Raw genomic sequence first — 27,736 nt, forward strand, 5'->3', positions numbered from 1 at the left:
TCAGAGGTCCATCATGCCCAGCAATCTGCTCACGTGGAGGCCCACCAGGCCCAGGACCTGTATAGTATCCCTCTATCTATACCCCTCTATCCCCTTTTACTTCAGAAAATTGTCCAAATCCTTCTTGAACGCCAATACCGTACCTTGCCCTATCACACCCTCTGGAAGCGCATTCTAGGTGTCCACCACCCTTTGGGTGAAGAAGAACTTCCTAGCATTGGTTCTGAATCTGTCCCCTCTTAATTTTTCCGAATGGCCTCTCGTTCTTGTAGTTTTCGAAAGTTTGAAGAATCTGTCCCTCTCCACTTTCTCTATGCCCTTCATGATCTTGTAAGTCTCTATCATGTCCCCTCTAAGTCTTCGCTTCTCTAGATAAAAGAGCCCCAGTTTCTCCAGTCTTTCAGCGTATGAAATGTTTTCCATACCTTTTATCAAACGTGTCGCTCTCTTCTGAACCCTCTCGAGTATTGCCATATCCTTCTTTAGGTATGGCGACCAATATTGGACGCAGTACTCCAGATGCAGGCGCACCATCGCCCGATACAACAGCAGGATAACTTCTTTCATTCTGGTTGTAATACCCTTCTTGATTATACCTAGCATTCTATTTGCTTTCTTAGTGGCTGCTGCGCACTGCGCCGACGGCTTCATTGTCTTGTCCACTATTACCCCCAAGTCCCTTTCTTGGTACTCTCACTCAATAACAGCCCTCCCATCGTGTAGTTGTATCTCGGGTTTCTGTTTCCTACGTGCAAGACTTTACATTTCTCTACATTGAACTTCATCTGCCATCTCATCGCCCACTCCCCTAGTTTGTTCAGGTCCCTTTGTAAGCCTTCGCAGTCCTCTATAGTCCTAGCCCCACTGAATAGTTTGGTGTCGTCTGCGAATTTTATTACTTCGCACTTCGTCCCTGTTTCTAGATCATTTATGAATACATTGAATAGCAGCAGTCCGAGCACTGACCCCTGCAGAACACCACTCATGACCAGTGTTCCCGCTAAGCTGCGTTGGCCTGCGCTCGCGCACAAAATATTACATCGCAGCGCAAAGTTTCTCTTCACAGCGCACACACGCGTCGGTAAGGTAAGGGGACGCATTGGGGGGATTGCACTTCCCCACAATTGCCATGCTTCGGTTCCTCTTCTTCCTTCCTTCCTCCCCCCCCCCCCCGCGGGACCCTGCGGCACCATCAACTCTTACTCCCTCTAATGTCGGCCCTGCAGCTCCAGACTTCCTCGCACCTTCTCCCCTCCCCCTTTGGATCGCTATTATTTTAAATGTTATAGCCGCGGAGCTGTATCCATCAGTGGAGATGTCTAACCTCGGCCTGCCCCGGAACTCTTACTGCAACAGTGACTTCCTGTTCCTGCCTAGACGGGCGTCTGCTGCAGTAAGAGTTCCGGGGCAGGCCGAGGTTAGACATCTCCACTGATGGATACAGCTCCGCGGCTATAACATTTAAAATAATAGCGATCCAAAGGGGGAGGGGAGAAGGTGCGAGGAAGTCTGGAGCTGCAGGGCCGACATTAGAGGGAGTAAGAGTTGATGGTGCCGCAGGGTCCCGCGGGGGGGGGGGGGAGGAAGGAAGGAAGAAGAGGAACCGAAGCATGGCAATTGTGGGGAAGTGCAGAGCTGCAGGGAAGAGTGTTGCGGTACCCAGCTGGAGGGAGAAGGAAGATGAGGGAGGGAATTAAAGGAGATGCCAGGGCTTGGAGCGTAGGAGGAAGGTATGCCAGTCTAAGGGAAAAGGAAGGGGGAGATGTGAGAGCATGGAGGGGGAGCGAAAGATGGAAGAAAAGGAAAGGAGAGAGATGCCAGAGAATCAGGGAAGGGGAGATACCAGACTATGAGGAGAGGTGTGGGAGAGGGAAGGCGAGGAGAGAGATGCCAGACCAATGGGGTGAAAGGAGAGATGGAAGGGGGAGGCATACAGTTTCTGGAAGGGGCATAGAAGGAGAGAAGATGCCATATAGGGGAAGAGAGACGACAGACAGTGGATGGAAGGAAGAGAGTTACAAGAAGATGAGGAAAGGAGAAACCACAGAAGACAAAGGTAGAAAAAAATTTCTATTTATTTATTGCTTTAGGAGACATGTGTCACTGTTTCTGTGAAGCATTGTATGCAGAGTCCAGCTTCTTGCTGGTTCAATTTAACCTTTGTCTATGTATTTTTATTTTATCCCCCCTTTTACAAAACTGTGAAGCGTTTTTAGCACCAGCCTTGGTGGTAGCAGCTCTGATGCTCAGAATTTTATGAGCATCAGAGCTGTTACCTCCGTAGCTAAAATCCACACTACAGTTTTGTAAAAGAGGGAGGGGTTAGTTTGTGATTACATATTCCTTACTAGGCGAAGGTGTTTTCTGTGTTCTGTGTGTTCGAAAGACATGGTTTTCTGTTAGGATTGACGGTGTAGGATTGATCTGTGCTGGTCTGGCTTGTTTAGTTTTACAATGGGTGTATTGATGTACTGCTCACTGCAATATGTAAGATGCTGCCTTTTCCTAGGTACTCATGTGTGACGTGTGGTTTGTTACTAAAAATCATGTTTTTCTTACAGATGGGGGGGGGGTGCCAAAAAATGATGGGCCCCGGATGTTACATATGCTAGGTACGCCACTGTATGTAAAGATACCAGAAAGCTGGCGTAGCAAAAACTTCTAAGTTTTGAGTATTTAACCCTCCCACAATCTCACGGGCACTCGTTTCAAGTTTATTGAGATTTTGATTTAAACGCAATATCAAATATTTTCAATGCGTATAACAAAAATAAATTTGGGGAAATAAATAAAACCATTTGAACCAGTGTTCCCGCTAAGCTGCGCTGGCGTGCGCTGGCGCACAAAATATTACATCGCAGCGCACACGTTTCTCGTCACAGCGCACGATCGGAAGAGGCGTACGGCAGATGGCAGGGCGGCGAGAGGAGAATCGGGCGAGTTGGCTCATAACTTGCTGGCGCCCGATATTTTTGGCTCACGGTGAAAAAAGTTTGCTCACAACACCCGCCCGCTTAGAGGGAACACTGCTCATGACCCTCCTCCAGTCCGAGTAGTGGCCCTTCACTCCTACCCTATGTTTCCTACCTGCCAACCAATTCTTGATCCACCTGTGTACGTCTCCTTCCACCCCATGGTTCTTCAGTTAATATTAATTATTTGCATGGTTGGATCAAGGAATGAGTGATCGTGTGGAAAACCAGGCATGAGCAGTTTTCTGCCTCAAGTCGGCAAATTTTGATCGTCAAAGCTATTAAAACAGCTTTATCACTGACTTTAATGCATCTGGGCCTGAGAGTTTATTAACAAGCAAAAACCAAAACCAAAACTACAGACCATATACAAGATACAGGCACTGTTTATTGCAACTTCAGTTAAAAAAAGGAAATATACAGTCTTATTACCAACCAAGGGACCCGACACGGTCCGTGTTTCGGACAACACGCCTTCTTCAGGGGTCCTAATGAACATAAATATTAATACTAATAAAGTATGATAAATATAAATCTGGTAATGAAATTACATAGTGATCAAGTGATGGTGTGATAATATTATAAGATATGTGTGTGAAATATATATGAATTACAATATCCTTGTGTGGTACTGTGATGTGAAAATACAACCTTGTTGATGTGAAAAGAAAAAAGGGGGAAGAACAAAAGGAAGAAAAAACGTGCAAACCTTAATGTGAAAAAGTGGTTGGGGTGACAGAGAAGGAAGTCTGGAACATGCCTTTTGCATATGTGTGAGAATTGGTGATATGGTGACACTTAAATCTTAAAGAAACATATGGACTTCGAAAATAAGATGCAAAAAAGAACATACCATGGTGGATAAGGTATTGGAACAAACAGCAATAAAACACAACAAACAAATCTAAAAAACATAAGGCCAAATGAGCACCACAAAACAAATCAAATCAAGTTACATTAAGAGAAATGCATAATACAGAGAAATTGATGAATCTATAGTTCATATTACAGATGTATAAATTTTAATATCTATCTTAAAACAAACCTTAAAATGAAATATGAATATCATATTCTTAAATATAAATATATAAAAATATTAAATATTTATTTCAATTGAAAATAAAAATTGATCCAGGGCCATATGAATAAATAAATATTAAAATATGATGTTAAAAGGAAAGACATTATAAAATATCTGAGTCGGAATGAGACCATATTACAGAAACTTACATTAAGAACATACCTGAGAAAACCTAATATTAAAATTTAATGTTTAAAATTAAAATTAATATTATATAATATTAAACCTAAGAAAACCTGAGAACATACCTTAAGTTACATTAACTTACAGAAACCATATTATTGCAGGTTTCGTTGGATTTTTTTTCTGTGCTTCCTGAGAGTTTATTTCCTGCACTCTTGTTATTGACCTCTAAGGACCACCTACTAAGAACCTTCCTCTGTCATACTTTCTTGCCAATTGCACCTTTCTGTATAAAGGAGAGAGCAAGTTGCCTTAGAACATATGGGTCAGGGATGTCAAAGTCCCTCCTCGAGGGCCGCAATCCAGTCGGGTTTTCAGGATTTCCCTAATGAATATGCATGAGATCTATTTGCATGCACTGCTTTCATTGTATGCTAATAGATCTCATGCATATTCATTGGGGAAATCCTGAAAACTCGACGGGATTGCGGCCCTTGAGGAGGGACGTTGACACCCCTGATATAAGTCAATTTTCAGTCTCTGCAGTTGGTTGTTCCCCAGATGAGTGCTTTTGAATATTGTCCCCTTGTGACTAGAAGAACTCTTAAAGCAGCAGAACTATTAAGAGTTCTAAAAATACCAATTTCTTTATTCTTTGTTTGTTTCTCCTCCTCTTTTGGCAGTGTTTGCTTTATTTTTGTCCAAGCTTATTTTATTCCTTGTGGCTTTACATGTTCTTGAAATAAAGCGTGTGCACTTTTTATTCAGTGCAAGCTTTTTTTGTTTATTATAAATCTAATTTCACGGATTCCTTTCTCCAGCTCTTGATGCTGTTTTTATGCTTTGTGAATTAGTAATATGGTATCTGCAGAGGATTCAGATGATGAACAGCCCAGCAGCCCTTGCTTTGCTTAGATTCATGGCAGTGGGAGTAGTTAAGTGGAAAGAAATGTGTTTATAGAACCCTCTAAATATTAATTTGTGCTTAGGAATGAAATAAAACTCGGAAAGTTTAATGGCAGTTGAATTATCTAAAAATTATGGCTAATGCCATAGTTGTAAAATGAGTTTTTGAAAGCAATATGAGAAACAAACAAAAAAATTTTTTAAGGGCTGGATGATTTTTCAAAAGTCTCTTCCCTGGCTAGAAGAGGATGCAGGCAGTGCAGTAACTGTAATGCCTCTGGTGCCCACACAGTCAGATTGGACAATAGCAAACTTATACATAGTTGTCTGGCCAGTGGCACTGTTTTTTTGCCTTATCTTTTGTTGATCGGCGCAAGCTGTGCTATAGTGTGGGTTGTATGGCTTGTTCCTGTTTCAGTATTTGAAGTTTACATAAAAGTTTAGCATATTAACTGAATTACTACAAATGCTCCCTGTTTATCACACTCCTCCTTGTCAGGCGTGGGCTGAGTGACCATGAAGACGTCTTTGTGAGTCCTCGGACTCCTGCAAGTATAAAAACTCAGTCCTCCAAATAAAATAGTAATGTCTTAATTTGTACTTGATGACCTTTAATTAAAAAAAAAAACCTTTCCTAGTCTTTGAGGCAGATCATCCCCAGAGACTAGGGACCAGACAATCTACACCCCAGGGTACTCAGAGAGCTGAGTGAAGTTCTGGCTGAACCACTATCCGTGCTCTTCAATCTTTCCATGCGCACGGGAAAAATACCTCTAGACTGGAAAACAGCTAACGTAATTCCACTCCACAAAAAGGGCTGCAGAACAGAGACAGAAAATTACAGACCGGTGAGTCTTGCACCCATAGTGTGCAAACTCATGGAAACACTGATCAAACAGAATCTTGACAAAATTCTAGACGAAGAAAATTTACATGATCCACACCAACACGGATTTACCAGGGGAAGGTCCTGCCAAACTAATCTGATTGACTTCTTTGACTGGGTGACCAGTCATCTGGATGCCGGGGAGTCCCTGGACGTGATATATTTGGACTTCAGCAAAGCTTTTGATAGCGTCCCACACCGCAGGCTGTTGAACAAACTAAAATCAATGGGATTAGGGGATACATTCACTAAATGGGTAAGGGATTGGCTAGATGGTAGGCTTCAGAGGGTGATGGTGAACGGTACCCCCTCCAAAACATCAGCAGTGACGAGTGGAGTACCTCAGGGCTCCGTCTTAGGGCCGATTCTATTCAATTTATTCATAGGAGATTTGACCCAAGGGCTTAGAGGAAAGGTATCACTGTTTGCCGACGACGCCAAACTATGCAACATAGTAGACAAAAGCAGTGTGCCTGACTTTATGACGCAGGACCTACGGCAGCTAGAACAGTGGTCATCAACTTGGCAGTTAGGCTTCAATGCTAAAAAATGTAAAGTAATGCACCTAGGCAAAAAAAATCCACACAGAACTTACACACTAAATGGTGAAACCTTGTCCAGGACCACGGTGGAACGTGATTTAGGAGTGATCATTAGCAATGATATGAAGGCTGCCAATCATGTGGAGAAGGCTTCGTCCAAGGCAAGACAAATGATGGGCTGCATCCATAGGGGTTTTGTCAGCAGAAAACCTGAAGTTATAATGCCACTGTACAGATCCATGGTGAGACCTCATCTCGAGTATTGTGTTCAATTCTGGAGACCACACTACTGGAAAGATGTGTTGAGAGTTGAGTCGGTTCAGCGAATGGCTACCAAGATGGTCTTGGGGCTCAGGGATCTCACATATGAAGAAAGGTTAAAAAAACTGCGGATATACTCACTGGAGGAGCGAAAAGAGAGGGGGGACATGATTGAGACCTTTAAATATATCACGGGGCGTATAGAGGTGAAAGATGATATCTTCAGTCTTACAGGGCCCACGGTAACCAGAGGACACTCGCTGAAAATCAGGGGAGGGAAATTTCAAGGTGATGCTAGGAAGTACTTCTTCACCGAAAGGGTGGTCGATCATTGGAACGAGCTGCCTCAGCAGGTGATTGAGGCCAACAGCGTGTCAGATTTTAAGAGAAAATGGGATATTCATGTGGGATCTATAGGGGAGTAAGAATCAGGGAGTGGGTCATTGGTATGGGCAGACTCGATGGGCTATGGCCCTTTTCTGCCGTCAATTTCTATGTTTCTATGTTTCTATATCTCCTTTAGATCAACTCAAAAGGAGTTCCACAACACTTGTTCAAAAATCTGTTCCAATGTGGAGGAGTAGCATATTGGTTGAAAGGGGATAGATTCCGTACAAATGTAAGGAAGTTCTTCTTCACCCAGAGTGGTGGAAAACTGGAACGCTCTCTCAGAGGCTGTCATAAGGAAAAACAGCCTCCAGGGATTTAAAACAAAGTTAGACAAGTTCCTACTGAACAAGGACATACACTGGTAGGGCTAGTCTCAGTTAGGGCGCTGGTCTTTGACCAAAAGGGCCGCCGCATGAGTGGACTGCTGGGCATGATGGACCACTGGTCTGACCCAGCAGCGGCATTTCTTATGTTCTTATGTTAGAGCATCCAGCTGAGACCCAGAGCAGAGATCCACAGGTCACAGGTGCTTCATAAAACTGCATATTCCAGAAGTGTAAACATATGCAATTATAGCACCGCATCGGGTTTCTTGTTGCTAAAGCATGGGCAGGGGCTCGGACAGCTAATCACTTTGGCTGGTGGAGCTTGTGCATTCCTACCAGCAAAGGTATGAGTGTGGGGGAGGGAGAGAGAAAGAAGAGCTTAGAGGAAATGCTTGTCCTTTATCCCTGCCCCCCCCCCCCCCAAATTGGACGTTTGACTATGCTCCTGCTGCCCTTCTGCCTCCATCCTTCTCTAGCTACTTCCAGCCACGGCAGATAACAGTTCAGTGCACTTCTCAAACAATATAGAAACAAATCCTTCTGGTTTGACCCAGTGGCGTACCTAGGGGGGGGGCGGGGGGGGGCGGGCCGCCCCGGGTACCAGCCCTAAGGGGGTGTTCCCGGCCTTGCCGTTCAGTCCCCCGCCACCCCCGAAGGACCGCTCGCCCCACTGACCTTCCTGCACCACCTGTGAAGCAGCCCGCAGCAGGATCGCGAAGTCAGCGTCAGCATCCCTGCGCTGCTTCCTGCGCCACGATCCCGCCCCTCGTCAGAGGAGGGGCGGGACCGTGGCGCAGGAAGCAGCGCAGGGATTGCTGACGCTGACTTCGCGATCCTGCTGCGGCTGTTCATAGGTGGTGCGGGGAGGCCAGGTGGGCGAGCGGTCCTTCGGGGTGGGTCGGGGCATCAGGCCTTCAGGGTGGGGCGGGCGGGCAGGCAAGCAGGCCTTCAAGGGGGGACAGGCCTTCGGGGGGGGGGGTGCAGACCTTCAATGGGTGCAGGCCTTCAAGGGGGGCAGGCAGGCCTTCAGGGGGGTGCAGGCCTTCGGGGGGGGGTGTAGGCCTTTGGGGGGGTGCAGACCTTCAAGGGGGTGCAGGCCTTCAAGGGGGGAAAGGCAGGCAGGCCTTCAAGGAGGGGACAGGCCTACAAGGGGGGGGACAGGCCTTCAAGGGGGGGTGCAGGCCTTCAAGGGGGGTGCAGGCCTTCAAGGGGGAGACAGGCCTTCAAGGGGGGGAAAGGCAGGCAGGCAGGCCTTAAAGGGGGGACAGGCCTACAAGGGTGGGACAGGCCTACAAGGGGGTGGGACAGGCCTTCAAGGGGGGGACAGGCCTTCGGGGGGGTGCAGACCTTCAAGGGAGTGCAGGCCTTCGGGGGGGGGGGTGCAGTCCTTCAAGGGGGTGCAGGCCTTCAAGGGGGGGAAAGGCAGGCAGGCAGGCCTTCAAGGGGGGGACAGGCCTACAAGGGGAAGGGACAGGCCTTCAAGGGGGGTGCAGGCCTTCAAGGTGGGTCAGGCAGACCTTTAAGGGGGGACAGGCCTTTGGGGGGGGACCATGATTTAGAAGTACACGGAGGGAAGGGGGTGTTCAAAGAGACATGCATATGCCAAACTTTGGGGGGGGAAGAAATAATGGGTCTGAAAATAGAGGAGAGGGAGAGAGATGATGGACCATGGGATTTAGGGAGGGAAGGAACAGAAAGGGAGAGAAATTGGACACAAGGGATGGTGTGGAGGAGGGATAGAGATACTGGATAGGAGGGTAATTAGGAAAAGAAACGGAGAGATGGTGGACTCTGGGATGGTGGGGAAGGAGGGAGAGATGCCGGATGAAAGGGTATTTAAGAAAAGGTGGATCTGTGGAGGGAGATGAAAAAAAGGAAAGATACCAGACTTCCTGGGAAGGGAAATGGAAAGGGAGGACAGAGTTGGCAGATGGATGGTTAGCATGCAGAAAGAAGGAGACCCTGGCAAGCAAGTTATCAGAAGAAAACCAGAGCCTTGGACCAACAAGATTTGAAATATAACCAGACAACAAAAGGTAGAAAAATTAATTTTATTTTCTGTTTTGTGATTATAACATGTCAGATTTGAAATGTGTATCCTGCCAGAGCTGGTGTTGGACTGCAAACGTGAGCTAGGATTTAACAGAAAGAGGAAAAGTCCTTTTTGTTTCTTTATTTTATTTACACCACAGCGCCAGTGTGGTTAGGAGAAGCCAAAGGGGGTGAAAAAGCTATAAAACCCACCAGGAGTTTTGAAAAAAATCACCCAACTGGGCAGGAAAATCGAATTGAAAAACCAATTCAATAGGGCTGAATCGAATCAAAATTTTTTTTTTCCTGTATCTGGCAGCATTAGTTTGCGCTACTGTCTTAGACTTTAGGACCTGGGATTGGGGAGAGATGGCATCCTCAGTACTTTATAATGCAAGTGAAACGAGGATTTGGTCAGACTTTTGAAGGGTCTGCAGAAAAAAAATATTGTATAGGCCGGGGACATGAGACAGCAGGAAATAGGAACTTTTCTTCCTTCTATTTTTGTGAATGGAAAGGCTGAGGATGTCAGAGAGGTCAGTTAAAATATGTGCTTTATAAGAAAATATAATAATGTGTTTTATAAAGTTTATAGCATAGCTGGCCTACCCAGTGAGGTGTTCCTAGTGGTGATGGTGGCAGCGTGTCAATGTGTTGAGAGGAAGAGGTGGTCTGGGAAATTCTGCTGAGCAAACTCTGGGCCCATTTCCACCCCCCAGTTAGTCCACTCCACTCAACTGATTCACACACTGAGTGGGTCTTTGGGTGTTGTTTTGGGATCTCTTCCAGTGGTTTATCTCCTTCTGGTCCAAGGAAGGAAACTTTGTTATCCTTAGCATTGACCTACAGAATATGTTTGTAACAGCGCTGCTTGTGTGGCATTAGGCTATGTAGTGATCGAAAGAAAAAAACAGACCTTTGCACATTTTTGCACTATATGGTGGGTGTATGAGGAGATTCACATTTCCTGCACAGCTAAGTCCATGTGAAGTTACCTTGTGCTGTATTTGACATCTAGCAAGGTCTCTGTTTGAAAGGAAAGATCTAAACTTAAAAATGAAGTGGCCAGAAGTTATGGTAAAAGCAGATAGTGTAGCTGGTTTTAAGAAAGATTTGGACAAATTCCTGGAGGAAAAGTCCATAATCTGTTATTAAGACATGGGGGAAGTGTCTGCTTGCCCTGGATCGGTAGCATGGAATGTTGCTACTCTTTGGGTTTTGACCAGGTATTAGTGTCCTGGATTGGCTACCATGAGAATGGGCTACTGGGCATGATGGACCATTGGTCTGACCCAGTTAGGCTATTCTTATGTTATGTTCTCATCTGTAGGGGCCTTTGTTTTCACTTCTTATTTTAATGTATTTTTTTTCTGGGAACTTATCAGTGTTTTTTATAATGGGAACAAAAATGGAAGAGAATTAATGTGTGTGGAATGGGGGGTAACTAATTTCTTCAGCTAAATAATTCAATCCACTTCAAACAGACATAGGAGAACTTGTGCACCATTCACACACCCTCCAACCAAAAACGTCAAAAGAAAAAAACTGTTCGACAACCTCCTAGCCATTCGAGCTGCAACACTCGACCCCCAACTCTACAACCAATTGATATCAACCACAGACTGCAAAACCTTCAAAAAGAAATAAAAACCCTTCTATTCAAAAAACACATAAAACCGAACTAACACAATCAGAACTGTCCCAAGCATCACCTGCAACTACTCCATATGTACTTCTAATGTCATGACAATTTAGACATAATTTATGTTATGTTATGTTTGGAATAATGGTTACATATATGAGGTTCAATAAAAGAAAATTTTCACTGCCTGTTTCTATTCTGACCATTTATTCCATTTCATGGTTATTGCAAAAAAAAAAAAAAATTTTTTACATGGGGGGGGGGGGGGGTGTCAAAAAATGATGGGCCCCGGGTGCCACATACCCTAGGTATGCCACTGGTTTGACCTCCTAAGCAGAAAGACTGTTCTACTTCAGTTCCCTCATTTTATAGGACAGTAGACTCCTCCTCTAAGTCTTTCCCTCGTCCCTGGTTATGGTGGTGGTGGTGGGGGGGGGGGGTAATTGTCTGCTTTTCTCATTGGAGGAGTTAGGAGATCTGTCACTGAACTGCAGATGTTCTCCTTTTCTGCCTTCCTCCTCAGGGGTAAGTTAGGAGTGTAGGCCTGGTCTGCCATTTCCTATAGCAGTGTTCTTCAATGCAAGGGCTGATGGTGGCCCCCATTATCTTTATGGGGGATTTTCTGCTATTCTGCCTCAGACTCAGGATAGAAAGGGAAGGAAAGAGCTACCTGCTTAAAGGACAAGGCATGCTTCAGTAGACAAAAGGGAATGTGTTGGGAAATGCTTACAACCTTAAGGATACCCCTAATGAAGTTTGAAGGTGGGCTGGTGAAGATGGATGTCATTGACACAAACTGATAAGCAGTGTTGTGGCCCTTCATGGGAATATATTTTATGGCTTTCCTTCAGCTCATTAGAATCCAAATTGGCCCCTGCTTAAAATTGAGAACCACTGACTTTTGGGAATTTGGAGCTAATTTCTTGGTTCTCTTTTCCCATTGTGCTGTCTACATCTTGTATTGAACAGTTTACCATACATTTCCTTAGGTTTTGTACTGAAAAACAAGGACTCCTCTGAATGGCCAAGCACCATTGAACCCACTCTGAGTTATATTGGCAATTGTATGGCATTTCTATTCAGTTAACCCTTACTTCTGTAATCTTAGTGTTATTAGTCAGACTCTAGTTCTTGAACAACTTTCTATAATAATAGGAAGTAAAGAGTAAACACTTACAATTGATGATTTCAAGGCAATTCAACTTTCACAGAATCTTCTCACTCTACCAGCTCATCCTATTCAAGGGAAAGCTGGGAGTGTGTCCACACCATGTGGAAAAAAACACTGTGCTCCAGACTTAGATATTGCAACCTAAGCTGTATGAGATTATTAGAAATAAAGGGTGAAAACTTGGTGGGAGAACAATGCTAAATTCTGGTTCTCATGCAGTCATGCGGTCTACAAATATGGCAACTGTTCTCTCTCAGACTGAAGAAGAAGGGTGGGCTTAAGGTCTAAGTACTAATAATTATAAAAACTGGTTTTAGATATATCTAAAACCAGCTTAGGCCTTTTCAGTGCTGCTGTATGTCCAGAGTGAATGAGGCATTTTTGGAAGAGTTGATAGGGCGGGATGTGTGCCAACCTAGATCTTAGTTGTTCGGCAGCCATAACCAAAAAAGTTTGACAGGTTGCCAGACGGAACTTATACGTTTTGACTTAGACAAAATCAAAACAGGCATGAGTTCCAGATCGGGCCGCTGAGCTGATCGCGGCTGTCGCAATCAGTTCAGTAGCCCAGACAATCCGTCCCCCTGCATCTAATGATCGTGCATGAGAGATGCCCAATCTCTCCTACCGGACCCCCCCCCCCACTGAACAAGCGTGCTCTTCACCTGCAGGAAGGATGCCCATTCCCTCCTGCCGAACTGCCCAGCCCAAGTCCCCCCCTCCCCTGGACCATGCACTCTTCTTAAAGAGTATGCCATATGTGAAAAGAAGTTGTCAAAGTGAAAGAAAAATGATGAGCATATGGCCTTTCAATTAAAGGCATAAAGCAAAAGAAAATGTTGGAGGGTCTATTATCTTTCCAGGCAGCAAAACTGGACCACAATGTCATCAGAATTCTATTTGCAGTACCAGATTATAGAACTTTCCAAATTGAAATAAAAACCATGCTATTCAGGAAATGTGTTGGGATAAGTTAATGTTGCTCTATAGTATTTACTCTATTGTGATTTCGCTTGTAATGTCCAGCTTGTCTCTTATAGTAATCCGCCTAGAACTCTCAGAGAGAGAGAGATAATGGTTACTGCGGATGGGCAGACTAGATGGGCCATTTGGCCTTTATTTGCCGTTATATTTCTATGTTAAGGTGGAATAGAAGTCAAAAATTGTAATCTTTATTGAGAAACAGAAACCCAATGCAGCTAAAAATTGGTAGACTAATAAAAATATATCAAATAACATGTTGGAAATAAAAAAATATATACAATAGTGTGTGCATGCACGTTGTTTCATTCACCCATAGGCACACTATCAGGAAAAAGTGCACATACTCATACTTGTAAGAAGGATGTACCCTCTTTTTGATTGCATCATCTAATTTTTACTTGTGAAGAACTTCTGTAATAAATTTTTACATCAAGAACTTCGTTTCCACAGTACTCTTTTGTTTTTCCCATGGTGTTCTTGTTGTGGCAAGGGGGTACTCCAGGACCAAATTGAGAAATGCTGATCTAGGTATACATCAGCCCTGCACAACATGCGGCCCGATATGGCTCTCACTGTGGCCCGTGCCAGGTTGTAGGTCTCTCTCTCTTCTGTGCCTCCCTCCGGTGAATGTTTAGTTTCTGGCTGGCACACCAATCCTTCAGACACCCCGACGTACAGCATGCACAGGACGTCCTGTTGCAACTCAACAGCCGTGGAGGGGTGGGGTATGTGCCCCACCCTCCTCGTGCCGCTCCATGTCCTAGTGCACCTGGTGCATGAGGAACTGGGTGATGTGCGGTGCATGCATGCCTGCCGTCCTTGCAGGTTCATGGGTCACATCAGGCTGCCCAGGTTCATGTCCACGCACTGGCTGCGCCACCACCTACAATGCTTTTCCTACACTCTATGCCTGCGCAGACCCTTTCTCCGCCGCTAGCAGACATTTCCTGCCTGCTGCCCAGCCCTTCTTTCTTGGTGATAGTGGCTGTAGGTGGCCAGAAAGTGATTGCTTCCCGCTTGCTCCTTGTTGCTCGTTCAAATTGCGCAGACTCCCGCGCTTCTGGCATATCAAGTCGCCATCATCAGGGCGAGAGTTGTTCCATTTTATTTGCTCAACTTTGTTCATCCTGGTGGCATCTAGTGCCCGCTGTCGTGCGATCTTTGGCAAGCTGGTGCCGATTCTTTTAGGATCTTCAGAGGTCTCTTTCTTAATTTTGGTTTTGCCTCCTCTTGTGAAATCTTTCTTGTACAGGAGGAAGGAGGGAAAATGAGACAAGGGAGAGGATAGGATCTAGAGATACCAAGTCCATGGGAGGGAGGGAGGGAAAGGAAAGGAGATACCAGACCATGGAGGGGAGGAAGAGATGCCAGGGCATGGGGGTTTGGAAAGGAGACAGATGCCAGACCAAGGATAGAGAAGGAAGGAGGGAGGGAGAGAAAAGGAGAGGAGATGCCAGATAATGGAGGAGGAGTTAGAAGGAGAGGAGAGAGATGCCAGGGCATGGGGGAGGGAAGGGAAACTAAGGAGACACATTCCAGACCAGAGGAAGAGGAGGTGCCAGAGCATGGAGGGAGAGAGAGACACACAGATATTGGTTAGGGGAGGGAAGGAAGATCAGAGGAGAAGCATGCAGGAAGAAGAGAGAAAGAAATGTTGGACTGGTGGAAAGGAGGGAAAAATGTTGGACTGGGAGGGGGGCCAGAAAGGAGGAAGGGAAGGGAGATGGACTGCAGGGGGTGGAAAGGGGGAAGGGATAAATAAATTTTACACTGGGGGAGAGGAGAGATGACTAAAAGAAGGGAGATATACCAGACCAGGGAATGGAAGGGAAGGAGGGGAGTCTGGTAGCGCTATAGAAATAATAATAGTAGTGGTAGTAGAGAGAGAGGCCAGATTATGGGAAGAAGAGGAGAGAGATGCCAGACTGGGAAGGGGGGGAAATAAGGAGAGAGATGGATTCCTTGGGGGAAGGAGGGAAGGAGAGAGATGTCAGACCATGGAAATGGGGAGGGAAGGAGAGAGAGATAGGAAGGGAAGGTTAGACAAGGAAAAGTAGATTTTGAGAAGAAAGCAGAAAAATGGGAAAATTGAATGTTAAGTTAATGCCAAAGATGGATGCAGGGCAGAAAGTGAAGAAGGAGAGAAAACAATGGATAAGAAGGCCCTGGAAACATAGTTAAGAGCACAGAAAAATTAAGTCACCAGACAACAAAGGTAGGGAAAATGATTTTATTTTCAATATGGTGATTGAGATGTGTCAGTTTTGAGCATTTATATCTGATGTGTGCATATGAAAAATGAAAGGAAAAAATTGCATTACAATTGTAAAAGGGGTAGAATCTGGGGCAGAGCTTGGGTGGGTTTAGGGCGGAGCTTGGGAGGTCTATGGTTGGGGGTACTTAGTTTGAAGTAGTTGAGAAACACTGCTGTAGACAGAGGGAGAGACACAGGACTGGAGCTGGAGGGACAGGAAGAGAGGGTGTTGGACCCTTGGTGGAGTGCTGAACCTACTGGGAGGAAGAGAGAAGGTAAGGTACAGAGATGGAAGATAGATGGTGAGCAGGGAGAAAGAAGAAAATGTCAAATGGGCAGGAATCCCTGGTGAGCAAGTTAACAGAAGACAAACAAAAAGCAGAGCCTGAGACCAACATGATTTGAATAATAAAACGACTAGACAACAAAAGGGGCGTGTGATTGGGTGGGTGAAGAGGTTGCAAAATAAACCCGCCAGCTAATTTTAAAGCTACAGTATATCATAGAAAGCAAATCAAATTGTATCAAATTGTAAAATTGATTCAATTGGCAAAATTGAACTGAATCAAAAATTTTTTTCCTAATCTAATCTAGTATTTGTGAGTCGCGCATATCTAAACAGGCTTTAGGCGACTTGAGGGAAGGAAGGGGAAGAGGTTATGGGGAAGGAGCGGAGGGGGACAGGAAGCATAAAACTTAGGCAAATTTAAAAGGTCAGGTGCTAAGGATGGTCTTAGAAGAATTAACTGTCAAAGAATAAAGTTTTCAGTTTCTTTCGGAATAGGGTATGGTTGGTTTCTGTTCACTAAGCCCACCGATCATCCTCCGATCCGTGCATGCAAATGAGGGGGAACGGCATTCATATGCAGGCAGGAAGTGATTCACTACAATAAAAAAGCAACACCGACTGGGCTGGCCGTTCCAAAAATAAGTGACTGCTGAGGACCAGTTGCTGAGGTCCTTTCCGACTGCCCTGCCTTCTGCTGCCCTGCTCTCAGCCCCGATCTCCTGTTGTTCTCCTACCTGCCTCAAATCTCTATTGCCCTTCCCCTGTGGGTTTAAAACGGATTAAAACCACGGGCTCGCGAAGAAAAAAAGAACAAAAGTAAAGTTTTAAAAAAATTTTTTTTAAAAGATCACTGCTCTTAAGCCCCTCCGGATCCCGGTCTGCCGACTCTGCCTTCCTACTGCTGCTGGAATGACTGGAGCTTGAGAACAGATGTCGCTGCAGACACTTCAGTGATTTTGGGCAGAACTGTCTGATTTTATTAGGCAAGTTCTTCCTCCCGTGTGCTTTTTTTTTTTTTTCCTTCACAGAAATGGGAAGTAGCTGAGGGGATCTAGGCTCAAGCTTACTACCGAGGGTGGAGATCTTGGGTTTAGTAAAACTGGGTCTCCGTTTTTGTATACTAAACCGAAATAAGGGAAATGGGTAATGGACAGCTTTCAGGATCCTCAGGATTCCCCCTTGCCCTCTGCGGTGAGCCCCAGTGCTGACTTGAGATGCCGGTTTTGCCTCACTGAGGGGGAGGGTTGACTCGTGGCGCCTGCCCTTCCCTGCACCAAGCCTGCTCTTAAGCATGCGCAGACCATCTACAGATGGTCTGCGCATGTTTCAGGATCGCTAGAGAGTGATTCCAACAGTCGGATAGGGGCATGATTCCGATAGCCCTCATTTGCTTGAGGGCGATTTGTGAATCAGCCCCTCGGACACAGATCGGATTGGATCCCTCACAGATCGGATCCGATCCGTGCCCTTTGTGAATCTAGCCCATAGTCTCTGTGAAATCATTCCAAATTTTGACTCCAAGGAAGGTAAACATGGACTGGAAGATTCTTCTGTATTTGAGATTTTTTTGTCGAGGGGCGGTTCAGTTGGATCCTGTTGAGAATTCTGCGTGAGCTGGACCATGCGTTAGTTAAAAGTTTGATGAGTGGGACCGCTGAGTTGCCGTAGATGATTCGATGCATGATACTGGCTGTTTTTAATTTTATACGAGCTGTGATGGATAGCCAGTGCAGTTGTTTGCGGTGGGTTGAGATGGAGTTGTATTTTTTCAGACTGAAGTTGAGTCTCACCACAGTGTTTTGAATAAGTTGCATTTTGTGGGTGAGGGTGGTATTGATTCCCAGATAGGCAGAGTTGCAGTAATCCATATGGGATAGAATCATCATCTGGACAATGGTGGCAAAGTGGTGCTGGTGGAAGTATGGCCTGATGAGTCCTAGTTGTTTCATGGTGAAGAGGGCTTTCTTTCGAAGATGGGATACTTGAGGTTCCATGGATAATGTGGAGTCTAGTGTGCAGCCTAGAATTTTAGAGTTTTTTTCCTACAGTAAGTATGCTGCTCAATTGGAGCATGATGTTTGTTGGGCATTGTGGAAATAGAGGACCTTGGTTTTGGCAGCATTTCGTTTTAGCTTTTGAGCAGTTGCCCATGCTTGGATTTTTTCTATATTATTAGATATTTTCTTGGGGGTGTTAGCTTGATTTACTTCCACCGGTATGAGGAGTAAGATGTCATCCACGTATGACATTATACTCTCGTCTTCAAGCTGGATGTCTCCGAGTGAACTCATGAACAGGTTGAAAAGAATAAGTGAGAGCGGTGATCCCTGTGGAACTCCACAGAAGGCCCTCCAGGTGTTGGAGCAAACACCGCCTTTTTTGATGGTGTATTCTCTGTTCATGAGGAAATCAGTGAATCAGCGCAGTACCGTGTCCTGAATCAGACAGCTCTACTATACAGAGGCTTTATGCTTTTTTCATTCTGTTTATGCCTTTCCCTATCAGCTTCCACCTGATGGACTAATTTGTATAATAATCTTCCAAATGAAAATAAACCTTTCCTACAGTTTTAAAGCTCTAACATTGGAAGAGGCATAACAGTTCTCTTTTAAGTATGTTAAGCTCCATAATAAGGAACTGACAGTGCCCACTGCCCAGGCTAAGTGAAGACAGCTATAAATAAAACAAGACTGTTTTCTCCCCTCAGGTTTCCTCTAGCAACCCATTAGGGCAGGGGTGTCCAATGTCGGTCCTCGAGGGCCGCAGTCTAGTCGGATTTTCAGGATTTCCCCAATGAATATACTTGAGGTCTATTTGCATGCACTGCTTTCATTGTATGCTAATAGATCTCATGCATATTCATTGGGGAAATCCTGAAAACCCGACTGGATTGCGGCCCTCGAGGACCGACATTGGACACCCCTGCATTAGGGCATTCCACTACTAATGTTAAACTCTGCATGGTTCCATGGCTTGTGGGTGCAAACATACATCTCATCACAGAATTATTACTCTTAAAAGGCATTTGACAAAGTACCTCATGAAAAACATCTGAGGAAATTAGAAAGTCATGGGATAGGAGATAATATCCTATTATGGATTAAGAACTAGTTGAAAGACAGAAAACAGAGAGTAGATTTAAATGGACAAGATTCTCAGTGGAGAAGAGTAATAGTGGGGTTCCCCAGGGGCCTGTACTTGGAACACTGCTTTTTAACATATTTATCAATGATCTAGATATGGGAATAACTAGTGAGATAATTAAATTTACTGATGACACAAAGTTGTTAAATCGCAAGAGGACCTTGGGAGACTGGGCATCAAAATGACAGATGACGTTTAATGTGAGCAAGTGCAAAGTGATGCATGTGGGAAAGAAGAACCCGAAATATGGCTACATGATGCATGGTTCAACATTAGGAGTCACTGCCCAGGAAAAGGATATAGGTGTCATCGTTGAGGATATGTTGAAACCCTCAGTTAAATGTGCGTCGGCATCAGCTAAGAAAACAAATAGAATGTTAGGAATTATCAGGAAAAGAATGGATAATAATGCCCTTGCAATTCTGGTCGCTGTATCTCAAAAAAGATATAGTGGAATTAGAAAAGGTACAGAAAAAGGATGAGACAACTTCCCTATGAGGAAAGACTAAAGTGGCTAAGGCTCATCAGCTTGGAGGAGAGACAGCTCAGGAGTGATATGATAGAGGTCTATAAAATACTGAGTGGAGTAGAAAGGGTAGATGTGAATCGCTTGTTTACTCTTCCCAAAAATACTAGGACTAGTAGTAGATTTAAAACAAACTGGAGAAAATATTTCTTCATACAGCGTATAATTAAACTCTAGAATTCATAATTGGAGAATGTGGTGAAATCATCTTAGCAGGGTTTAAATAAGGTTTAGATAATTTAGAAGTCCATAGTCCATTATTGAGATGGCTTGGGGAAATCCACTGCTTATTCTTAGGATAAGCAGCATAAAATCTGTTTTATTACTTGGGTTCTGGCAAGGTACTTGGGACCTGGGTTGGCCACTGTTGGAAACAGGATACTGGGCTTGATGGACTTCGGAATCGGTCTGTCCCAGTATGGCAATTCTTATGTTCTTATTACTTATATTGCCCATCCTATTCCATTTCTCTTATATGTCCTCCTTTTTACCTGTTTGGCTACCTTAAGATCATCAGTAACTATCACTCCCAAGTCTCGTTCTTACTTTGTGTACAGAAGTACATCTCCTCCTAAACAATTCTGCTCCTCTGGGTTTCTGCAGCCCAAGTGCATTACATTTTAGATCTTCTAGCTTTGCTAGATCCCTCATACTAATTACAGCAGAGGGAAGAGAAGTAACAGATTGATATCTGTTGCTTCTCTTCCCTCAGCCCCTCCTCCCCCAGAGTTATCTTTTTGGTTCCCACTTAATAAGCATTCAGGGCAAGATTCTCAAAACTAACATGGTCGCTAAGCAGTTTTCCGGCGGTTTAGCCTGCACGCATTTTAGCGGCAGATTATCAAAACAGATTATCTCTGTCTTTAGCTAGGTTTCTAGCAGTCATAAGAACATAAGAATTGCTGCTGCTGGGTCAGACCAGTGGTCCATCGTGCTCAGCAGTCTGCTCACGCAGCGGCCCTTAGGTCAAAGACCAGTGCCTTTCTTGCGTACGTTCTGGTTCAGCAGGAACTTGTCTAACCTTGTCTTGAATCTGTGGAGGATGCTTTCCTCTATAACAGCCTCCGGAAGAGCGTACCAGTTTCCTACCACTCTCTGGGTGAAGAAGAACTTCCTTACATTTGTACAGAATCTATCCCCTTTTAACTTTAGAGAGTGCCCTCTCGTTCTCTCTACCTTGGAGAGGGTGAACAGCCTGTCTTTATCTACTAAGTCTATTCCTTTCATTATCTTGAATGTTTCGATCATGTCCCCTCTCAGTCTCTTCTTTTCATGGGCTCTTTAACAATGAAATGAGCTCTTTAACATTGAAATGAGCCCTCCACTGGATTCTTAAAAATCACCGAGGCATTTTCGAAGAGTGGCGTCGGCTTTTGGCGACAAAAAGCAGCAACTGGTCTGGGGTGCCGTTACAGTGCCAGCACTTGTGTTTTGATTGTGGCTATTAGAAAAAAAGTACATCTATATATTTTTAGTGGAGGGTAGTAAAATCACGCTTCTTTTGAGTTTTTGGGAGAGACAGGCATGTTTAATGCACGCTTGTTAAAAGACAATATTTCTTCTTGAGCACTTGTATGATACCCTTGTCTTATGTGTTTCTGGCTGTAGATCTTGATTAAATTTTACATTAAAAACAAATTACAAGATTTACCTGAATTATAGTAGTTTTTTGGAGAGAAAGGCATGTTTTATGTGCAATTGAAAAAAGTCGATGTTGCTTCTCCCCTCTCCCTTCCATTTGTCCAATAGTGCAGCAGGAGAGTGGTTTGTTTGTTTTTTATGGTGTTTTTCTGTTCATTTGCCCATCAGTAATGGGCACATGCAAATGTAGGAAATGTTTGCTGATGTCCGCCAGTCTTATTTACATGCACAATTTTTTAAGCATTTCTCAGGTTTTTAGATTCGGTATCAAAACAGCTGTGGTAGCAGACTATCACTTTTTAACGCGGGTTTTTGAAAATCCTGCCCTCGGTTGTTTATCCAGGTATCTGACTTAGAAGAAAAAAATCCTACAGAGAGTAAGTAGAGCACTCAGCGATTCCAGGCTCACATTTTCACGTGCCCATACTATTCAAGGGTCTCTCGTACGAAGAGAGACTGAACAAATTGCAGCTCTACACTCTCGAGGAACGTAGGGAGAGGGGAGACATGATCGAAACATTTAAGTACCTCACGGGACGTGTCGAAGTGGAAGATGATATTTTCTTTCTCAAGGGACCCTCGGCCACAAGAGGGCACCCGCTCAAACTCAGGGGCGGAAAATTTCATGGCGACACCAGAAAGTATTTCTTCACAGAGAAAGTGGTTGATCATTGGAACAAGCTTCCAGTGCAGGTGATCGAGGCAGACAGCGTGCCAGACTTTAAGAATAAATGGGATACCCATGTGGGATCCCTACGAGGGTCAAAATAAGGAAATTGGGTCATTAGGGCATAGACAGGGGGTGGGTAAGCAGAGTGGGCAGACTTGATGGGCTGTAGCCCTTTTCTGCCGTCATCTTCTATGTTTCTATTCCATGGCTAGAATCCCTTCTTCTTCTTTTTTTTTTTCTTAGAGAACTGGAGTACCTAACTTTGGCCCTGGAAGGCTACAAACTATTCCCATTTTTAATTTCCATAATGAATATGCATGAGTAATATCTTTGTGTGCATTGGCTCTTTTCATATGCAAATATATCCAGGTTAGGCTTAACCATTAGGCAAGACTAGACAATTGCCTAGGATGGCAGCTTTGGGGTGGGGACGTATGGTAGCAAAAACCAGCTTCAGTCAAACCAATACCACTATGTCATGACAGAAATACTTTTACTCATATAGGAAGAGTGGCAATTTTCAAATTGCCTATTAGCCATTAATATCCTTACATATCTCCATAGATACACAAGCTTAAATGTATGTTGTCCAATTGTACCTTTTTGCAGGATTGTTGGGGAGGGGTAGTGGTGTTGAGATGTTTATTATCAAAATATAAGGGGAAGGGGGCAATGAGTCTAAAAATTAATCAGAGGGTAAGGAGCACAAGGCTGAAAGTTTCCCTGGGGCACTTAATACCATTTTTCAATGCCATGGAATATATCATGCATATTTATTTTGAAAATCTATGCTTGGTTTGCTGTGCTCCAGGGCTGGATTTGAAGATCTCTGCAAAAAAAAAAAGAAACAGAACAGTTCATTTAATCTCAGGGAGATCTGAGCTCATTTTGATGTCAAGAAACATTTTGGAAGCTGTCTTGGCACTGATTGACAGAAAGCATATGTGAAGCTGCTCCCTGTGATCCTCAGCAGATTTCTTTAATTTCCTAGTTTCCTGTTACTGCTTACTTTGCAAAAATTCACAAAGCATACGTCAATAGTGTGGAGAGTTTTGCACAGAGAAAGAAACAAGGCACTATGACCTATGGCACTACTAGTACTCTTGGCTATGAGTAGTCTGGTCTCAAGAATAAGCTCTGCTATTGTCTACTGTAACCTACTTGTTGTCGTGACTAGTCTGTTTTCAAACGATTGTGAATGTACATGAAACCCGTTCTGATCTTCTGGGAGAACGGGATATAAATCGAAATAAATAAATAAATATGAAATATTCACACATCTTGCAGTTGTGTACTGTCCTGTCTGTGGACTGATATTTTTTTCCTATTCCCAAATCCATGGCTTTCTTCATATGAAATATAGAAACAGAGGTTAATTAAAAAAAAAAAAAGAAGAATACATTTTTTGACTAGCATTTGAGAGCTAAAGGCTCTTCTTCCCTCAGGTGTGTCCTCAGCCTTTGTTTGACCATGTTAGCGACCGTGGTCCTTGGTTCTCCCCACTGTTAATCCACTAAACAAAAGGTACCATCTTATTTCCTTTTTTTTCTGTGGTGTTTGTATTTCATGAAGGGGGCACTGTGCCTGTAGGGCGGCTGCTGAGTCCCACCCAGCGGTTACCCTACAGGAGGAGCGAGCCGGTTTCTTTCCCTGGCTCTGAGTCAGGGCTGACAAGACGAGCTCCTCCCCCCAGCCGGAGCCCTTGCGTGAGAGCGGGCGGCCTGCAGCGTCCTCGGGGGAAGACAGGGCTTTCTTGCTATGGGGTGAAATTTGGCGGGGGAACGCTGACTGACATGCCGCGGCAGGCTGTGGCCATGCAGCCTCCCGTTGTAAGCCTGGCTGACTGCTCTCTCTTCCTCTGCTCCTTCAAGCAAAGCAAGACGGCGGCGAAGCTGAAGGAAGACATGAAAAAGATAGCGGCCCAGCGCGGGTGCACGGGAAGCGGGAAAGTGTTTGGCATTTCTCTCCTGGAGCTGCAGCAGCAGCGGCGGGGGCTGGCCCAGAACGGCATTCCCAGTGTGGTGTGCGATGTGGTGGAGTACCTGAACGCCAGCGGCGGTAAGTAAGCCAGCATTGGGTCTGTTGGAAGACGGGGCTTACAGTTTATCTGGCACTCCCACTCTTTTTAATTTCAGCCCCCCTCCCCCCCAGGCCAATTTTGAGGGTCTCTTTTAAGTAAGAAACTAAGGAGGTATTTTAGAAAAGGTAGGCAGCATTTACAAGTAAATAGGCATATACAGTTAAGTGATTTTGGAAAAAGCCACTAGTTACACGTGTATATCAGCATACACAGATTTCAAAGAGGCATGCTCTGAATTTAGACTTTTGAAATATGTGCATACTTTCCATTTTGCAAATAGAGTACAGGTATATTCCAAAGAGAATGAAGGCATGGTAATTCTATTCTCCTTTGGAGTCTATGGCATCAGCCTCTCATAGTTCAAAAACTTTTCCATCTCTTCTGAATCCGCACACAAGTATGATCAAACTGTTTTGTTTCAACCTGGGATTTTGAAGAGTGAGTGAGGGGAGATTATGCTTATTTCTCTGGCCTTAAAACACTTGGACTCCCCACCACCACTACCACCTAAAATTTGAGATTTAGAACTTGATACTTAATTGGTTCCTCTTGTTTGTCGAGGTTTACAAACTGTCATTTATACATGCAAGTAAAATCAATACCTGTGAGGCTGTTGCTCAAAGATGGGGTGGTGTGTGGAATGCTAAAGCAAACAGCGCAGACCCCATAGTGCAAGAACAGAGTCAGTGGTATAGTAAGAGGGGGTGGTCCGCCACAAGTGGTATCTTGATGGTGGCACCAGCACCCATCCTCTCCGCCCCCTCCACTCCTTCCCTGACCACCCCAACTGCACACTTTACCCCTCTTCCCTTCCCCCCTATCTCTTTAACATTCTCAGTGCAAGCAGCAACCCCAAACTGCTGCTTACGCCAGCTTTGGCTCTGATGTCACTTCCTGGACCCGTGCCTAGGAAGTGACATCAGAGGAAGAGCCGACACTGGCATGAGAGCAGCTTGGGGTTGCTGCTTGCGCCGGGTGCATTAAAGAGGTATGGGGAAAGGGAAGGTGCACACGTGTGGCAGGAGAGGGCAGAGAAGGAGCAGATAGGGTGGGGGAGGGGTGCCTCTCACCCTCGGTACACCATTGCTCAAAGTAAATGCTATTCAAATTATATGTGCGTTATGACACCAAAATCAAGGGGGAGGAGTGTGCCTGGTGCATGCAGATAAGAGCTTCACAGTAAGCACAGCTGCAATTATATATTGATGTTCTTCTGTGCTTTTAGGGCCTCTTTTATGAAGCCGATTAGCTTGGGCGCTGCAGTAACTGACCTGAAGCCTATAGGCACATGCTTTTGGCATGTGCCACTTGCTAGCATGGCTTCATAAAGGAGGCCCTTAAATAATAAGCGTTAAAAGATTGTTTTTCACATGAAAGGCTCATATTTAAGTGCAGAAGTGTTCTTGCACTTTCTGTTTTGCACACATTTGTTTCTCTCAGTGTTTATAGGCTGTAAGGGCTTCCTTCCACTTCTAAAAAACAAAAACATTAGTTTAAAGTGAGAAATTCAGAAGTCCTCTCTTGTAAGCTTTCAACACTACCCCTAAGCTGGAGGTAAGTTTTCAGCATTAACGGCGTTTGTTTCTGCACTATCCTGATTTATCACTTTTTGGTAGGAATTCACTCAAGGCGGTCTGAAGCAAGAATAAGCCAAACATAAGCAATAGACAATTACAGCAGAAAAAAAATATTCAAATTACAATTTGTTTATTTAAAAAATTTCTGAGCCGCCTAGACCTATGTGGTTTACAAAACTACAAACATAATCAATATAACCAACATAAGTAAACAAACATAAGTAAACAAACACATCTAAAACACCTTCACTCAAGATCCTAGGTCGGGGGTCGGCAACCTGCGGCTCCAGAGCCGCATGCGGCTCTTTTCCACCTTTGCTGCGGCTCCGGTAGTGTGTCACGCAGGCATGCAGCTTAAGTCCGGCGTCGCGGCGGGAAATAGCCTTGCTGAGCAGTGAGCTCAGCACATACACAGATGAAAGCCTTGCTTGCTGATTGGTCCGGCGGCCCCGCCCCGCCGTGCCGCCGGACCAATCAGCAAGCAAGGCTTTCATCTGTGTAGTGCTGAGCTCACTGCTCAGCATGGCTATTTCCCGCCGCGACGCTGGACTTGTAAGGTGCCTGAAAAAGAAATCATCCTGGCCGGGGTCGGTGTCATGCTCCGGAGATCTACAGCCTTCCTATATCCCTCTCCCTTCTACCTGCTTCCGGCCACATCCCCTGCTCCGCGGCTCTCTTCGGCAACTCAGCAGCAGCTTCTGACGTCGGGGCCTACCCTCTGCGAGTCCCGCTTGTTTCAACTTCCTTTTTCCACAAAGGCGGGACTCGTAGAGGGAAGGCCTCGATGTCGGCAGCTTGTCTTGATCACTGCTGCTGACGAGTTGCTGAAGAGAGCCGCGGAGCAGGGGGGTGTTGCCAGGTGCAGGTAGAAGGGAGAGGGCCAGATGCAGGACTCGTGGGTGAGGGAGCAGAAGAGAGAGGGGAGGGAAACAAAAGGAAATCTTTCATACTGGGCTGGGCCGGAGTGGAGGGAGGGTGGAAAGATTCTAGCTACAGGATGCAGTAACAAAGGAAAAGGGGGGAAAGCTGAAAATGGAGATAGTGACACAAAGAAGAGAAAGGGTAAGCAGGACCTACTGAATAAGGATAGAGATACAGAGGGGACATGAAGAGGAGGTGAAATAGAGACATAGAAGTAATGCTGAAAAAGTGGGGGGAGGGGGAGATAAAGACATTGAAAGGGCAAATGGTGAACATGGCGTAAAGATAAGGACAGAGACAAATGAAGATTCTGAAAAAGTGGTGAGATAGGGATATAGGTGAGATGGACACAAAGAAGGGTGATGCTGGAAAATAGGTGGAATGGTAATTCTGACAGACACAGAAGGGAAATGCTGGATCAAGGAGAGATGGGGCTCAGGCTGGATGGAATGAGGAGAAATGCCTTGTTGGCCCGGAACTTCCTCTCCTACGTCAGAATTGACGTCAGGGAGCGGAATGCTGGTCAGCGCAACACTTCTGCAGGGAAAGCTTGGGACGGCGGTGGCTTGGGGGCTGTTCCCCGATTGCGGTGTCAGCAAACCGAGTGGCTTGGGGGACGGCACGGAGACAGAAAGAAGGGGGAACAGGGAGACAGAAAGAAAAAGTTGGGGGAGAGAATGAGGTCTGGAGGAGAGGAAACATACAGGAGGCTGAAAGAAAGGAAGAAAGATTGGATGCACAGTCAGAAGAAGAAAGTGCAACCAGAGACTCATGAAATCACCAAATAGCAAAGGTAGGAAAAATGATTTTATTTTCAATTTAGTGATCCTGTATATAGCATTAAGATAAGAAACAATATATGCAGTGTTAGATTTGTTTTATAATGGTTTTGCGGCTCCAAGTTTTTTTTTCTTTTCGAAAACGGGTCCAAGTGGCTCTTTATGTCTTAAAGGTTGCAGACCCCTGTCCTAGGTCAATCAAGAGAATGCCTCCATAAACAAAGTTGTTTTCAATAGTTTCTTAAAATTTTGAATATCAGAAAGCAATCTCAGCAGTCCTGTTAGATTATTCCATAATAAAGCACCTTCGACTGATATTATAAATGTTCTCTTATTAGCATAATGTACATTTGCTAATCCATCTGTTGATAGTTGTAACTTTCTCTCTGATCTTAATGATCTGGATGGCTGAAAAAGCCTCATCGATTATATTCAATCTTATAATGAATGACTTTAAAAGTTAATACCAGAACCTCGAAAACAAAACGAAATTTGACAGTGGAGTTTTCTCAAACTTGGCATAACATGTTCAAATCTGCT

General features: G+C 44.7%; 1 protein-coding gene across 5 annotated transcripts in view; it reads left to right on the top strand.

The window, feature by feature from the left end:
- FAM13A (family with sequence similarity 13 member A) overlaps positions 1-27,736 on the top strand; it is a 416,553-nt gene that overhangs the window by 22,454 nt on the left and 366,363 nt on the right. Inside the window, exon 2 of one of the 5 annotated variants that reach the window (XM_033959097.1) lies at positions 23,711-23,897. In XM_033959097.1, coding sequence (XP_033814988.1) covers positions 23,744-23,897 — 154 coding nt within the window. In that variant the 5' untranslated portion in view covers positions 23,711-23,743. Of the gene's footprint in view, positions 1-23,486; positions 23,898-27,736 lie in introns of those variants that run through there. The other 4 variants (XM_033959069.1, XM_033959088.1, XM_033959060.1 and 1 more) reach the window with 4 other exon arrangements.

This window comes from Geotrypetes seraphini, chromosome 1 (genome assembly GCF_902459505.1).
Source record: "Geotrypetes seraphini chromosome 1, aGeoSer1.1, whole genome shotgun sequence".
Classification (NCBI taxonomy): Eukaryota; Metazoa; Chordata; class Amphibia; order Gymnophiona; family Dermophiidae; genus Geotrypetes; species Geotrypetes seraphini.